The 15,960-nt window shown below is 38.8% G+C and overlaps 1 protein-coding gene across 2 annotated transcripts in view; it reads left to right on the top strand.

Moving 5' to 3' along the window:
- Positions 1 to 15,960, top strand: part of VGLL3 (vestigial like family member 3) — a 50,630-nt gene that overhangs the window by 11,011 nt on the left and 23,659 nt on the right. The window contains exons 2-3 of one of the 2 annotated variants that reach the window (XM_025376493.1): positions 1,959 to 2,076; positions 11,432 to 11,962. In XM_025376493.1, the coding sequence (XP_025232278.1) occupies positions 1,959 to 2,076; positions 11,432 to 11,962 (649 nt within the window). Of the gene's footprint in view, positions 1 to 1,796; positions 2,077 to 11,431; positions 11,963 to 15,960 lie in introns of both variants that reach the window. The other variant, XM_025376491.1, reaches the window with a different exon arrangement.

Below are 15,960 nucleotides of genomic sequence, written 5' to 3'. Positions count from 1 at the left end.
TGAAGTTAAATATAAAAATGTTCAAATCTGTGCAGAAGTAGATTATGAGAAAGAAAAGCACTCGGTCATTGCAATTACCTATTCATCAGCAGGGCACATTCACTTACAAAGAATGAATTATCTATTCATCAACAAATCATAACCATACTGACACAAATTTTAAATAAAAGCAAAATATCTATTTATAAATAACCATCCTGAAACGATAACTAGAAGCTCATAGTATTTCTGAATATTTCAGTACTCACCTTATACAAGAGCAACATATTCACTGCTGGGGAAAGGGGCCAAATTGTTGAATGGTGCATTTATAATTTGGAGCTATAGATATTGAAGCTAGTAATTACATTAGAAATATAGAGTCTGGGGTATGTATTTTGCTAACATATGAAAAATTACTGGGTATTCTGGAGTGATTTATCTTTTCTATTCACATTCATTTTCCAGCATGCATTTTTTTCAAAGTAAAAAAAAATGGTATGATCGAGGATCAGGTTTTGCAGACATAAGGATGACAGAGAAAGCTCGTTTGGTCACTAGAATAATACATTTCACAATCTTTAGCATTATCTTCTTATATGTAATTTGCTTTGAAGTTGATAATAAATGTAATATGTGCTCAGTGAAAAATGTTTGGAAATATTGAAAAGCAGGAATAATAAAATATCTATTAACTGTAAATGTATTACACAGAAAAACAATACAAAATACATTTTTGTAATTGTTTTACTCTTGATGTCCCTCCCTGCCTTTCCCTACCACATGTATGCACATGCATATCTGTACTCTAGATACCCCTCTCTGCCATTCCCCAGCACATGTGTGCACACACATGTCTATACCTGTCTGATTTTCTTATGCATTCGGACTCTGCAGCTCACACGATTTGTGACTTTTGGCAAGTAACTTAACTTTTCTGTGCTTTAGCTTTTTAATCTTTACAATATGGATAGTATTAATAGCCATGCTATAGAATTATAAAGATTCAATGAGGTGATAAATAGAAAGTTTTAGAAGCTTGTCTGACATAATGTATATTATGAGAGTTATCATATATTTTAAACATTTTAAGTTAACAAATCTTTCTCATTTTTATTTGAAAGATTAACCCGCTACTAGTATTTTATAATATTTTCAGCAAGCCATAATAAAACTTTTTCCCCTCATGATAATGATGGTAAGTGGAACATCTGAAAAATATGTTCCATGTAAAATGCATCTTCACACAGACTTATTTTGTCATTTTAGTTTGATTTTTGAGAAATGAGTTCAGCACATCTGCCAAATCCTTTTATAAGATGCTACATTCCTGTTTTTATTTTAGTTTATTTTATTTATGAAAAGTTCTTTTCTTCTCCACCCCACCCCCAGACAGTCATTCCTCTCTGTCCTAAACCGTAACACTGCTGTATGTTACATTTTTAAAAGTAAACCAAAACTGGGAAGAAAAACTTTTTTTAAAATGTCATTCTCCCGTTGGCCTAGCTAGATGAAAAAACAAAAAGCAAAAACAAAAACAAAATCCTATTTTGAAAATATGCTATTTGATAATGGGCTTTTATGTTTGTTTGCCAAATGTAGAATCACAGACTTTTTATTAATATTATTTTTTTTTTAGTGTGGGAAGGAGGCAACTGGTTTGGGGAGGAAAAAGATGGAATAAAGCAGATAAAGTAGAATCCGTTTGCAAACATATGTTAATATTTAGATTGTTTTTTTTTTAAAGTGAAAACTTAACTAGTGAATGCCTTTTTACAAACTGTCTTTGATACTGTGTTTTGTTTATTCCATCCCAGAAGAAGTTAGCGGTATTCAGCAAGATGCAGGACTCTCTGGAAGTCACCCTTCCCAGCAAACAAGAGGAGGAGGATGAGGAGGAGGAGGAGGAGGAGGAGAAAGACCAGCCTGCCGAGATGGAGTACCTTAACTCTCGCTGTGTCCTTTTCACTTATTTCCAGGGAGACATTGGGTCAGTAGTGGATGAACACTTCTCAAGAGCTTTGGGCCAAGCCATCACCCTCCATCCAGAATCTGCCATTTCAAAAAGCAAGATGGGGCTAACCCCCCTATGGCGAGGTAAGAATTCAAAAGCAGATGCTGTCCAGGGCACTGTCTTTGTTTCGCAACTGCCTGTACCAGGTTCCAGCTGGAGACTTGCCCCTGAGGATGGATATCCACTTGCTTTTTAATATTTAAGGACAGCGAGGAATTTCTTTCAGACAAACAGCTGGATCGGTTTTGTCACATGTGGAATGCAGGGTTGGAAAGGATGCAGTCACACCCCTTAAATTCCTCATGGAAAGGAGTGATACAACCGGCTTGAGTTTATAGTGGCCGCACTGAGCTGCGAAGCACCATTCCTAAAGCCCCAGTGGCCCAATTTGGATCTCTAAATAATAGGCGTGTCTAAATCAGCTTTTAAAAAATTAGCTCTTGCTCATTCCAGTAGGTGCTACGTGGTGACATACCAGAGACCTGAGTCTGACCCAGGAACACAGACATTGAAAGCTGTCTGTGTTCTTTTAATAGACTTCTCTATCCTGATTGGTGGTTGTATTAACTCTTTGTAGTATACAATCTAGGCATTTTTGGCAGCCTCTACATGGTTTAAACTAGTGTTTTTACCTTGATAAAGAAAGAGCTGCACGTTGGACTCCTTTATTTCTCTCTATATTGAGGTCACAGAGATGTTTGAAACTGATTTCTGACTCACAGAAAATTATTGGTGACATCTAAATCAGGGTAATTACAGGGTTGGAGAAAAACATAATATGTCATTCCAATGACAGCTTCAGAGAAATTTGTTACAGTGATGATTTCTTCCAAACTCACCTGGTTATAGGAATGATCTAGTAAAATGGTTTTCGAGGTATGATGTTCCTGACCAGGAACATCGGTGCCACATGGGAGCTTGTTAGAAGTGCAAATTCTTGGGCTCCACCCCAGACGTGCAGAATCAGAAACTCTGGGATGGGGCAGTCTGTGTTTTAACCAGCCCTCCCAGTGACTCCAATGCAGGCTTGAGTCTGATAATCATTGATCTAGTCCTATTAAGGACAGTTTGCAGGACCCCCTTATCTCGAGTCTGTTGAACTGGAATCTTCATAGGAAGCTGTGGGAATCACACTTGAACAAGGGCTCTGGGTGATTCCTGTCATGGAGGAAAAGCTGGCCACCTGCGGGCAGGGCCAGGTGAGCAGTGAGCAGTGACTAGTGGTACCTTCTCTGAAGCACTGGAATGGTTCTGCTCCACTGTAGAAGTCCTGGCCACGTGGAACTGCTGGGCCTGATCTTTTCTTACCTACTTTATCTTTCTTTTCTTCTTTCCCTCCCTCCCTTCTTACCCTCTCTCCTTCATTCTCTCTCTGCTTGCCTCCTCAGCTCTCCTCTTTTTTTTTCTTTCCTTCCTTCTTTATTTTTCTCTTCAGTAAATATAAACAACACTAAACAGTGACTATAAAGGGTAAGGTGGATTACAAATAATATATCCAAGGCCTTGATGGAAGTGAATTGAAAAACATTCTACTTATTTGATTAGTAAGTATTATGGACTTACTATGAGAACTGAGACTTAGTCCTTGGAAGCCTATGATGCTTACGTAATAGACTAATGTCCTATTTAACAGGATGTGATGAATAATTTTAATAATTTGTAGAGGAAGAAAATAGGAAAACATTAGTGAATTAGATGGCTTTAATAAATAATTTGATATATTAATAATGAATCCTATTAAGATAATCAGTCCCAATAGACTAATACATATAATGTCTACTTCTTTTAGCACATGGGCATATGCAACCTTGTTATCATTTAACGTGAGAAATCAGAATTAATGTCCTAAATTATTTCTTGGTGCCAGGGTGATTATCTATGGTATCATATTCAAAATAATTTTCAGTGGGATGTTGTGAATGTGTGGAAACCCTACAACATATCAGCATTTTCCCTGTAATTTGCATAACACACTACACAAGGTCCTTTAGCAGATGTTAAAAGTGTAACATAGAAAGGGCTAATCAAGGCAATGTTTTCATAACTATTATTAAAATTTTCTTGGAACCATCTTAAATTTGATCTTCAAATATGTCACCTGTTTTATTCATTGACATACTCGGCAAACATTTATTAACCTCCTGCTATGTGTTACGCAATGTGCTAAGTCCTGAGACAGCCCAAGGCTCTGCCCTCATGGAGCTGACGTCTTGGGGTAGAAACAGTAAACAAACAATTGTTACAAAAGATGTTATTTTACCTAAGGTGATAACAAAAGCCCTGTAGGGCACAGTTACGTTTGAGCAGATAGCTGAAGGAAATAAGAATACTCATCATGTGGTTACCTAGGGGAAAATAATTCTACACACGGGACAGACAGTACAAAGGCCCTGAAGATGGAATGAGCTTGGACTATTTAATGAGAAGCAAAGATGCTGATGTGAGGCGAATGGAATGCAAAGTGATAGGTGGAGAACAGATGTTTTAGAACTTTTTTTTTTTGAGGAGTTTCGCTCTTGTCACCCAGGCTGGAGTGCATTGACGCGATCCCGGCTCACTGCAACCTTCGCCTCCCTAGTTCCAGCGATTCTCCTGCCTCAGCCTCCAGAGTAGCTGGGATTACAGGGGGCCTCCACCATGCCCAGCTAATTTTTGTATTTTTTTTAGTAGAGACAGGGTTTCACCATGTTGGCCAGGCTGGTCTTGAACTCCTGACCTCAGGTGATCCACCTGCCTTGGCCTCCCAAAGTACTGGGATGACAGGCGCGAGCTACCCCTCCCGGCTATTTTACAGGTTTTTACATCAGTTTTTCAGAGTATACCAGGAGAACACAGCATGCACTTCAATTTTTAGCTCCTATTCTCCCACTAAGTCTACAAATACCATATCTTCTTATGGTACCTAATTTTTTCTGATGCTCATGACAATGTGTTTCTATGTGGAAAATCTGAAATAGATATTAATTTAATGATTAAGTGACTGAATTAAATGAACCAATTTCATACCATGTATCCAGAATTAGAAGACAAAAGAGTCTTTAATAGCAAATTTCTTGGAAATAAGTTACATGAAATCTTTGGGTACAGTTTTCTTATTTATAAAATAAGGGGGTTGAAGCAAAGAATTGGTAAAAATCTTTTCTCCTGTAAAGTTCTATAATTTCAAAGGTATTCTTTGCTTTTCTTAGATCTTTGCCATAATTGTCTTCAGTTGTGAATTAGTCAGATTTAGATAAATATATAAAACTTGTGTAGGATTTATAGGGCAGCCACAAACGATAATTAAAGATACAGAAAATGTCTTAAAGAAGAGGTTCAGTAAAATGAGATTCACATTTTTATTCTCATAAAACAGGAGAGTTGGTGGCAATTTAATATTAATTGGCAAGGCTACACAGAATTGGAAAATGCAGTCTTTGGAGTCCATTTGTTTTAGATTCATGTTCCAGCCTTTACCTTCTGCTTGCAATGTGATCTTGGATTACTAAATTGAAATCTCTTCCGTCGACTTCCTCAACTGTAATATGTGTTTGATACCCATCTCCTAGAGTTATTGTAAAGATTTTTAAATAATGTATATGAATAATTTAGCATAGAGGTTGACTCAAGGTGCTAAATGAAAGTCAGATGCCTTTTCTCTTTTCCTGAAGTAAGTTTCCACTCATTTGGCACATGGAAAACAAACCCTGAGCCTTTATCCAGGAACATTGTTTTCTGGAACTTTGTGTTTTTGGTAGAAAACACAGAGTCTTAGATAATAGTAGATACTAAAGGCTAATGATAATGTTAGTGGCCATGGCGATGATGCTTAGAAAGGAACTGCTGACCAAGTGTTAAAGGGTCTAGTTTACAGCATAAAGTTATTACAGTGCCACAGAAGTGCTACTATGCCACAAACAAATTAAATAACTGAATCAAGTTTAACTGCAGAATAGATTTCCATGGTAAATCTTTAAACAAAGAATAGTGTGTGTCAGCTAATAATGGAATAATGGTTATACTTTGAATGTATGTCTCCTTGATGAAGCTAGGAAAGTTTTTTTAGGTGTTTTTCAGCTGTAAGGCAAACACTTAATGACAGGAAGTACATGTATTTTATTTGGCAATGTCTTACCAGTTACCTCTAATCCTGCTATATGTTCTAACAGGGTTGAAAGAATTTCATTTCTTTCTATTAAGAAAACCTAGTGAGCCGGGCGCGGTGGCTCATGCCTGTAATCCCAGCACTTTGGGAGTCCGAGGCGGGCGGATCACCTGAGGTCAGGAGTTTGAGACCAGTCTGGGCAACATTGTGAAACCCCGTCTCTACTAAAAATACAAAAAATTAGCCAGACATGGTGGCAGCCACCTGTAATCTCAGCTACTTGGGAGGCTGAGACAGGAGAATCACTCGAACCCGGGAGGCAGAGGTTGCAGTGAGTTGAGATTGTGCCATTGCACTCCAGCCTGGGTGACAGGGCAAGACTCCATCACAAAAAAAAAAAAAAGAAAAAAGAAAACCTAATAAATATGATTGTTCCCTTATCTCCATACAAATATGTGTTTACTGATACCCTTCTCCTAGTGTTATCATAAAGATTTTTAAAATAATCTATATGATTAATTTGGCGCAGAGCTAAACATTGGCTTCAAATATGTCTATGCACTGATCTTCACAGAAATGAGTGTGTGTGTACCTGTAGAAAAGGGCAGGACTTATGTCAAGCCATAGCAGAGTAGATCACTGACTTAAAACCATCCTGAATGCTAATCTTACTGATACTGTAGCTGCAAAGAAAATTATCTGTTGGCTCATTGATATACATAGGGTCTGCTTGAGCAATTCATTCTCATGGGAAAAAAAAAAACCTCTCGAAATAAATACGAAACCCAAATAGTCGAATGGAGAAAGGAAAAGGAGGGCCTGTCTGATGAGCTGGCTGATACTGGAAATGAACAGAATGTCCATAGGACCAAGACATGGGGAAAAAAGTGAGGCGTGACTAACCTCACCCTGCTGCCTCCAAGGAGTATCAGCCTCTGACATCATCCCTTGAAACTCTCATTGTAGAGTCACAAGGCCCATTTTGAGCAACTCTAGAAGAAAGTAACTAGAGGGCAATCTTCGGGCATAATGGTAATGCATAATTACTGAATGACAGAAAACACTGGAACACATGTCATTTCACCTCTGACCCAGCCATTTATTTTCGTGGGAAGAACAACAAGAGAATGGCAATGAAATTACAGCAAGAATACTTTAGGTTAAGAATTGAGTAGAATTTTGTTTTTTTACTGATATTAATAAAAAATGTAAAAATGTTACCTTTTAACATTTAATAATGATGTTTTAATCAATTTTGATTCTAATGTGGTTTCTGGAAATTTTTAAGATGACTTAGAGTTTCTGCAACACTTCATTGTCCCGTTTTCCTTTTAATTTAGTTGTTGTTATTTTCAAAATTAATAAGCTATATCATTCTTTAAATTTTGAATCTTATCTTTCTTAACTTTTTTACCCTGAGATTTTTTTAAATTGTTTTTTGGGTGTGTGTGTGTGTGTGTTTTAAAGAGACATTTAGAATCAGTGTAAAAAGTATCCCAGCTATTATGAAATTGAAAGAAATACCTGGTGTACCATGTTCCAGTCTAAATCAGATAGTGAGATTACTAGGTTTGCTTTGAGTGGATCGTATTAGACAATGTATCAATATTACCATTTTCTTTTTTGTCTAGAAATAAACTTGTGTGTATGTATGTGTGTGTAATATTTTTAACCCCAAATGCATATTGAATCAAAATTACAGTTGGGCTTTTTGTATGTGTTAGACTGTCAGTGTCAGCATCATCCAAATATCGGTTAACATCATCTGTGTATCAGGTAATATTGAATCCAAAATCACCATATAGTGTTAATAGCATAAAGTACTGTATTGCCTTCACTAACCTGAAATGTAATATTGCATAGAAATAGCTCATACAGCTTTTCATATGTTTTCTTCATCCAACAAATATGGCTGTGATTAAGTACTCATAAGCAAAGAATCATGTAATGAAAAAAATTTACATACATATGAAATAAGCACACTGATTCTCAAGCATGAAACAAAGCATATCATCTCTTCCTTTGCATCAAGACTTTTTTCTTTAAACAAGTAAGACACCGAATAGTGATTCTGAAGTATAAGCTTCTTCATAAACTTATTTTCAATTCAATATTGTTTCAATTGTAAATGCAACAGGTTTTTTTTCAAGGGCTGCATAGATCTTTGCAAACTTTATATTAATCTCAAGAGACATATTGACTGGGAAAATATTAAGTTCCTTTTAATTTTATTTTTCCCTGGAGCATTTTTAAACTCTGTTCATTCTTTATGGAGTGCATTTTCAAAAATAGATTTCTACTTTCAATAATAATGTATTCACTAATCATGGTACAGTACTTCATAAATAGACCAATAATATTTTTGATAAGGAATTCATTCATTATTCCCTTTTGTGCCTGCATATTCAAACTGCATAAGCATCTATAAAATAAGATTGGCTCCATGTACATATAAATGAGCCTAAAAGCTTACAGAGAAATGGTATATACTCTGTACTTTTGACATCTTAATAGTGGATTTTAATAAGGGGAATTCTGTATCTCTGGCACTTACTTGTGGTTGGGGTTAACTAGTTTTCATAATAGGATTCTAGCCCCTCAGGAGATGGAAGTTAGGAGCAGAATGAAGGCTTTAGTCCCACAAGATGGCGGTTGTGAGAGCAAAGTGGCAGACGTGTGGTAGCAGGGATGAACTACGTAGAACAAGGAGCCTCTCTAAACTCTGTGCATGGATTTTAAGTTTAAACATTGATGGCTTTCATTGTGGGTGTGACTGAAATATTCTACAAATGACCATCACCTGAGGCATATTGAATTTTCTTCTTACAACTTATATGACTTTCCTTCTTGTCATTAATAGTATTTTTCAAACGTTGCAAAGAGACGATTGTTAATTCAAGAAAACATATTTACCTCAATGCCAGTAAGGTTGATCATAGGGGGTGTTTTTGGATAGATTTTGATTTTAACAAAACCATTCAATTACAAGTTTCCTGAGGTTGGTTGAAGATTTAAAGTGTGCACTTCCATTCTTTGCCTTTTGAAGAACATCATCTCCTAGATTTCCCCCGAGTGTTTTGAGATCGATGAAGATGTTGTGAGGGAGGGAATTGACTGTGAATAGCTGTTTGACCACAGGATGGATGGGATAAATGATCACAGCTCTGGTGCCCATGCCTGGCTGAAGGGGAGAGAATGGAAGAGCTTGCAGTGCTGCTGCCACAGCCGTTAGGGGAGAAGAGATGTTCAAACACCACATTAATAGCCTAATTATGTTAACCAAATGATATATGTGGTGGTTGATTGAAGTTTTTTAAGCTTTCCCTGAGGTAAGAAAAGTATGGCCTGGAAATTTATGAAGTGAGAACATAGATAATGTTTTGAATATTCTTATTTTAAAATACTTCCTAAGATATCCTCCACTCTTACCCTTCATTCAATGGAAAGATCTAGCAAGTTTCTTTTATGTGGAACTCAGTATACAAATATTCTCTTTAAACTTGCATGACTAATGTCTTTAGTAGATATCTTCTTCTATAGTTAAAAATAATCCATGGGGCACTTCACAGACTGTTAGCAGTATTAAACCAGTAGATAATTTGAATTAATGGATCCAAATACTTCATTTTCTTAGTAAAAGAAAGTAAGCCATGGAAAGATCAATGGGTCCATATGGGGTGATAAAACGAGGGTCCTAGGGTAAGACCTAGGATGAAAGCTGGGCTCCTTGGTCTCCCAGCCCAGTGCTTGTTCAGTTACACAACACTGTAGGCAACAGGCTACAGGTGGAGGCACTGACCTTTCTACAAATGGATTTGACTATGTCACTTCCTAGATTAAAACCCTTCAAAGCCCATTGAGACCCTACCACCTCAGAATAGAATTTATATTCAGTACCATGGCCAGCAAGTCTACACCCGTCTGGGTCCTTATTTCAATAGTCTCATTTTTTCTTTTGCCACCTTCTGTGTACCGAACTCTTTTTGTCTTTCAAATGCTGCTGTTGTCGTGTGTGTGTGTGTGTGTGTGTGTGTGTGTGTGTGTGTGTAATATATGGCCTTTTCTTATGTGCTGATCCATTTGCCTAAAGCTCTCTTCCCAGGGCTAGCCCCTGCTCAGCCTGTCAGCTTCCACTTACCTATCACTTTCTAAGCTGGGTCGGTGCTCTCTGTGCTTCCTTTTGGGAGAATACCTACCGTGTCACCTTGCACATGTCTGGTTTTACTTATCTATCTTTCTGCAGATTGTGACTAAAAATGGTGTCCATTTGGTCATCCCTGATGCCTACGTTTGATACACAGTAGGTCATGTATAAATGTGTTAAGATCGAGTAGGAAATTGAATTGATGAAGAGTTAGGGGATGATTTTCTTTCTTATTTGTCTCTAAGTGCTATTCTTTGATATTTCCATCTCCCCAAAATAGTTCCTCAAACCCATGACCTCTACTTGAATTTCCTCCACTTATCATTTCCATAGGATCTTCACCAAATTCGAGACATTGAGGTTCATAGTTTCAATTGTGCCCTCTTGTGGCACTTTATGAAGAGGACCAGCCATTGGCCATTTAGGCCACCTGGCTTCAAAGCCTAGTCCCATTCTTGCCATCTTAAGCCTTAGGCTTCTTCTCTGCTGGGATTTTCTCATCATGGGGATAATCACAATAATTACCCCATAGGCCTGGAATGAAACTCCTGTGAGATTATCCGTGAAAAGCCCCTGGCATAGTGTTGGACATTTGATACTGTATTAAATATTGACCGTTTTTATTCTCGGTCTAGAGACTCGCAGATTGCCACAGAAAATAAGCAAATAAAATGAGGCTAGAATACACTCTTCTTAATGGAAAATGAGTGTTAGTGAGTATAAGTAATTGTGACCTTACTTTCATTGTTACCTTCGGCATTAAAATCTTTCCTTTAAATGAAAATCGTATTTGCATTTAGAAGTTGGTAAAAATGATCATTTCCAACTTATATAAACCTCATTTATGGCATAAGCTTTCTTTACCAGTGAAGTGGGTAGCTATGACCTCCTCTTACCCCTAATGGCTGCAAGGTACTCAGAAGGAAATGAAATTTTTCAATCCCCAAATTGCAAACCTTAGCACAGACTGTGACGGCATAAGCCAAGCAAAGCAAATGGAGGGAGGCTCATTCAACACTTTGGATCCTGCACACGGACCCACTGGCTTGCGAGCCCAGAGGCCAACCTGGTATCAGTTCACCCCTGTTTGGGAAGAATAAGAGTGCATGCTTGTTTGACTGCTTGTAAAATATTATTGGACAATTAGAGGCAAGTCTATCCCAAAACTGAGTCTTATGTTAATCATGTGTTTTATTTTCTGTCTTCTCAGACAGCTCAGCTCTCTCAAGCCAACGGAATAGTTTCCCAACTTCCTTTTGGACCAGCTCTTACCAGCCCCCACCTGCACCTTGTCTGGGGGGAGTTCATCCTGACTTCCAGGTCACTGGACCCCCTGGCACCTTTTCTGCAGCTGATCCCAGTCCTTGGCCAGGACACAGCCTGCATCAGACTGGCCCAGCCCCTCCCCCTGCTGTGTCTGAGTCCTGGCCTTATCCTTTGACATCTCAGGTGAGCCCATCCTACAGCCATATGCATGACGTGTACATGCGGCACCACCACCCTCATGCCCACATGCGCCACCGCCACCATCATCACCACCATCACCACCCTCCTGCCGGTTCTGCCCTGGATCCATCCTATGGGCCTCTGCTGATGCCTTCAGTGCATGCGGCCAGGATTCCTGCTCCCCAGTGTGACATCACAAAGACAGAACCGACTACAGTCACCTCTGCTACCTCAGCATGGGCTGGAGCCTTTCATGGGACAGTAGACATAGTGCCAAGTGTGGGATTTGATACAGGTAAGCTGCTGGATTTCTTTCTTTCTCTAACAAGATAAAGTTAATTTAAGGAAAGGTGGAAATTTGTTTTGAAATTATTTTTTCTTATCTGTAAAGTTAAACTTTACCAACATGTTTATGGAACCTAGCCATTTTGCAATAATTTCTGCATTCCTGCAGAAACTGGTATGACTAGCTCATGCAATACAGCCTGAGAAACGTCTCAGAGCTCTTCTCTCATCTCTTAGGCTAGTAGTCTGTCCCTTTGAAATGGACTCTCTGGTAACTTCTGTTTACAAAGAACTGAGTCCATTATTTAAATCTCCCATGTCTCTGTACATTACACCATGTGTCAGGCCTAATAGAATTCAGAAATAGTACACTTGAGTAATTTTTCTTTCTTTCCTTTTTTTTGTTAGGCCTCATGTATGACTTATAAAAACTGCTTTCTGAAATATAGTCTATAGTGCAGCCTTTTGAACAAGAATTAGGGAACATATTTTAAAAGAATGATGTTTTCTTCATTTTCTTCCTCCCCTCCCCTCCCCTGCCCTCCTTTCCCTGATTTTACCCTCCTTTGCCTTTCCTTCTTTTCTCTTTCTTATTCCTCCTCCTTTGTTCCTCTCCTCTCTTCCTGTCTGATTTAAATAATACAAGACTTAAAAGACTACTATAAAATTTATATTCAACAGATTTAGAAACGAATAGTAAGGAAATGATTTCTTCACAGAGCATTCATCTCCTCTCTGGAATTCACTAGTTCTGAAGGTTACGTGTTAACTGTCTGAGCTTGGTTTTTGAACCAGACTAGTTATATTAATAGTATTCATAGTTCTGAGCTCATGAAATCACAGGCATCAGCGCCCAAAACGACAAATTGATCATTGCATCCCTAGAGTCCAAAGTGGTGGGTCCCAGATTCTTTTGCTAGAACATTTTGTGGCACACTGGAACTCTCTTTCCAAAAGCTTAAAGAAATTCTTTCCTTCCTCAGCTTTTGTGTAGTATGGAGAACCCTTAGTCATGTGCTGGTTCACAACAAATAATTCCCCAGAGTCATAAATGCTCAGCTTTATTTTACCTCTCCCGTGACGTGAGTGGAACACTCTTATTTTGGTTAACTTTTCTCCACTGAGCTTTCCATTGTTGATCATTGCCCCATCTAACCCATTTCAGCTTCCTATGGAGACTGGCTTCAAGCTGCTTTTCTAGACAAAGTATCAGGGGACTCGGCACTCCCTCGGCAGGACAGGGTGTGATGGGACAGCCAGCGCCGGCTTCCCTTCTTTCTTTGCCACATACTGACAGAATAAAGACAACTTGGGAGTCATGTGACGCCTGAGGCCAGATCTTATTAGAATTCTCAGTTTGGCAGCTGCCTTCATGGACAGCCGGTCTCAGGAGGCTCTTCTCTGTCTCATGTGGTACCTATGTGGCAACAGTAACAATGCTCTTCTCAGGTGAAGGGCATGTTCTTCCCTCTATGAATTCTACCAATAAGGCGGAAATGGATGTGATTATTGCTCTTTCATTTTGATGGCCTGCTTTGTACTTGTTCACTTCAGTGTGAGCTTGATTCACTGACTTGTTACAGAATTTCAGCTTGAAATAATCTCATCAACATGAAAAGCCATTCTCACACCTTTTGGAAGTAGACAAGAGGGATTTTTCCCCCTGGAAATTCTTGAGAGGACCCAGTTGGATATCATTTATGATAATTCTTCATACTTACAGAGCTACGAATGAGCATTTATTACTCACAATATGAGGCATTACCTGGGGTACTTTATATATAAATGCTCACACCCACACACACACACACACACACTATTACTTTAAATTCTTAAACTAAATCTGAGATAGTTCTTGTTAGTTTCATTTATGAATAAGAAACCTGAGGCTCAGAAAACTACTAGCTTAAGTTGCATTGTTATGTGTCCAAGCTGAAGTTTGAACTAAGACGTGTCCCTCTCTGAGGGATTACTGGGATACCATCACCTTGTGTAAGTAAATCAGGTAAAATTAGGTGAATTCGACTATTAAAATGGTTAATAGTGAAAGATGAAGGTTTTCCTATTGCATGCATGGCGTGCTGCTCTTTGTCAGTGTGGGTTTAGGATGACAATCAAGATTCGTTTCATAAATTTTGACCCAATTGAGAAAACAAAGGAATCATGAAAATAAAGATAAAATTATTAGCATAATCATTGATCAGGCAGAATTGGAGATTCTAGATTAGACTTAATGCCACAATTAGACCTCCTGCTGCCTTCAGCTATATTTAGATTCTGGTACATGCAGTTCTGGGGAAAATCTCGACTTCAGAGAAGATTCCTATGGACACCTTCCTTGATATACAGCTTAGAGCTCCATTACTATGAAGAGATTGATGATTGATCAGATTTTTCTCTGAAAAACATAACCTGAGGCCTAACTCTTGTACAGTTTCCCTACAAAAGGCACAAGCAGGACAGTGCACGATCATGCATCGAGGCTGGCCTAAAAAAGAGAGAGTGGAAGGGGCTGAGCCATATGTGGTCATTTTATTCTGCTAAACTCAGATATAATAACAAATATTACATCTCTCTTTCTTTGAGAGGAGTTAGACGGGGTGTTGCAGGTCAATTTTTCTAGGAAACAGATTCTGAGACTCAGATTTGCTTGTAGACAATTTATGGGGTAATGTTCTCAGGGCAACATCTTTGGAGGATAAGAGATTTGGGCAGAAGAAGTCTCACCGATGAAGTTAATAGAGGCCTGGATTCTACAAGGCGCTCCAGAGTGAGATGGTTCTTCATAACTGTTCTGCCTGGGGCCAAGGGGGTTGGGCTTTTACATTCCTGAATTGACCAGTTAGAAGTTGTGATCTGCTTCTGGGAAGGGGACATGATATTAGGCGAGGTGGGTTTGTTCAGCTGAAGGCAATTCCCAAAGAGAGAAGCAACTGAGAGTCAGGAATTGCCAGCAACAGGAGAATAAATGCTTCGGTCCTAAAGGGACAGGGATCTGGTTGTACACCACACTATCCTCTAAAGAGGGACAGCAAAAGGGTAGTAGCCACTCTACCACTTTTCCAACTACTTTTAAATGAACAGAAGTTTCTGCATAATAGGACCAAGCTAGGAAGGGGTAGTAGAGCAGTTGAGAACAGTGAAACTTGGGTCCCTCTATATAACCTCTGCCACATTGACCTGACCACACAGCCTGAAACAGTGACTCAGCTGAAAATTCAGCATCAATAATTGGGTGACTACGAAGCAGCCAAGAGAAGAACCTTCATATAGTCATAAAACTTCTCAAAGTCCCGGTGACCTGGACTATTAAAATATAGGTCAATTTCACATCCATTAGAAAATAAATACATTAATCCAATTATTTTTAGTGGAACTTGCTAAAAACATGAAATTTTCTTTTTCTTTCTTTCTTTCTTTTTTTTTTTTTTTTTGAGACAGAGTCTCGCTCTGTCTGTCGCCCAGGCTGGAGTGCAGTGCTGCGATCTCAGTTCACCACAACCTCCACTTCCTGGGTTCAAGCAATTTTCCTGTCTGAGCCTCCTGAGTAGCTGGGACTACAGGTGCATGCCACCCTGCCCAGCTAATTTTTGTATTTTTAGTAGAGGTGGGGTTTCACTGTGTTGGCCAGGCTGGTCTCGAACTCCTGACCTCGTGATCCACCCACCGTGGCCTCCCAAAGTGCTGGGATTAAGGTGTGAGCCACTGCGCCCAGCCTAAAAACATGAAATTTTCATTAGTAGAGAAATGATGTCTTAGTGCTTTCAAGCTGTTATAATAAAATACCATACACTGGGTAGCTTGTAAACAACAGAAATTTACTGTCATAGTTTTGGAGGCTGCGAAATCCAAGATCATGGTTCTAAAAGATTTGATGTCTGGTAAGGGCCTGTTTTCTAGGTGCCCATCTTTTCATTGTAACCTCATATGATGAAACGGGCAAAGTAACCTTGAGGATCTCTTTTATAAGGGCAATAATGCCGTTCACGAGGGCTCCACCCTCATAAC

Source organism: Theropithecus gelada, chromosome 2 (genome assembly GCF_003255815.1).
Source record: "Theropithecus gelada isolate Dixy chromosome 2, Tgel_1.0, whole genome shotgun sequence".
Classification (NCBI taxonomy): Eukaryota; Metazoa; Chordata; class Mammalia; order Primates; family Cercopithecidae; genus Theropithecus; species Theropithecus gelada.
This window is presented reverse-complemented; position numbering and strand designations above follow the sequence as displayed.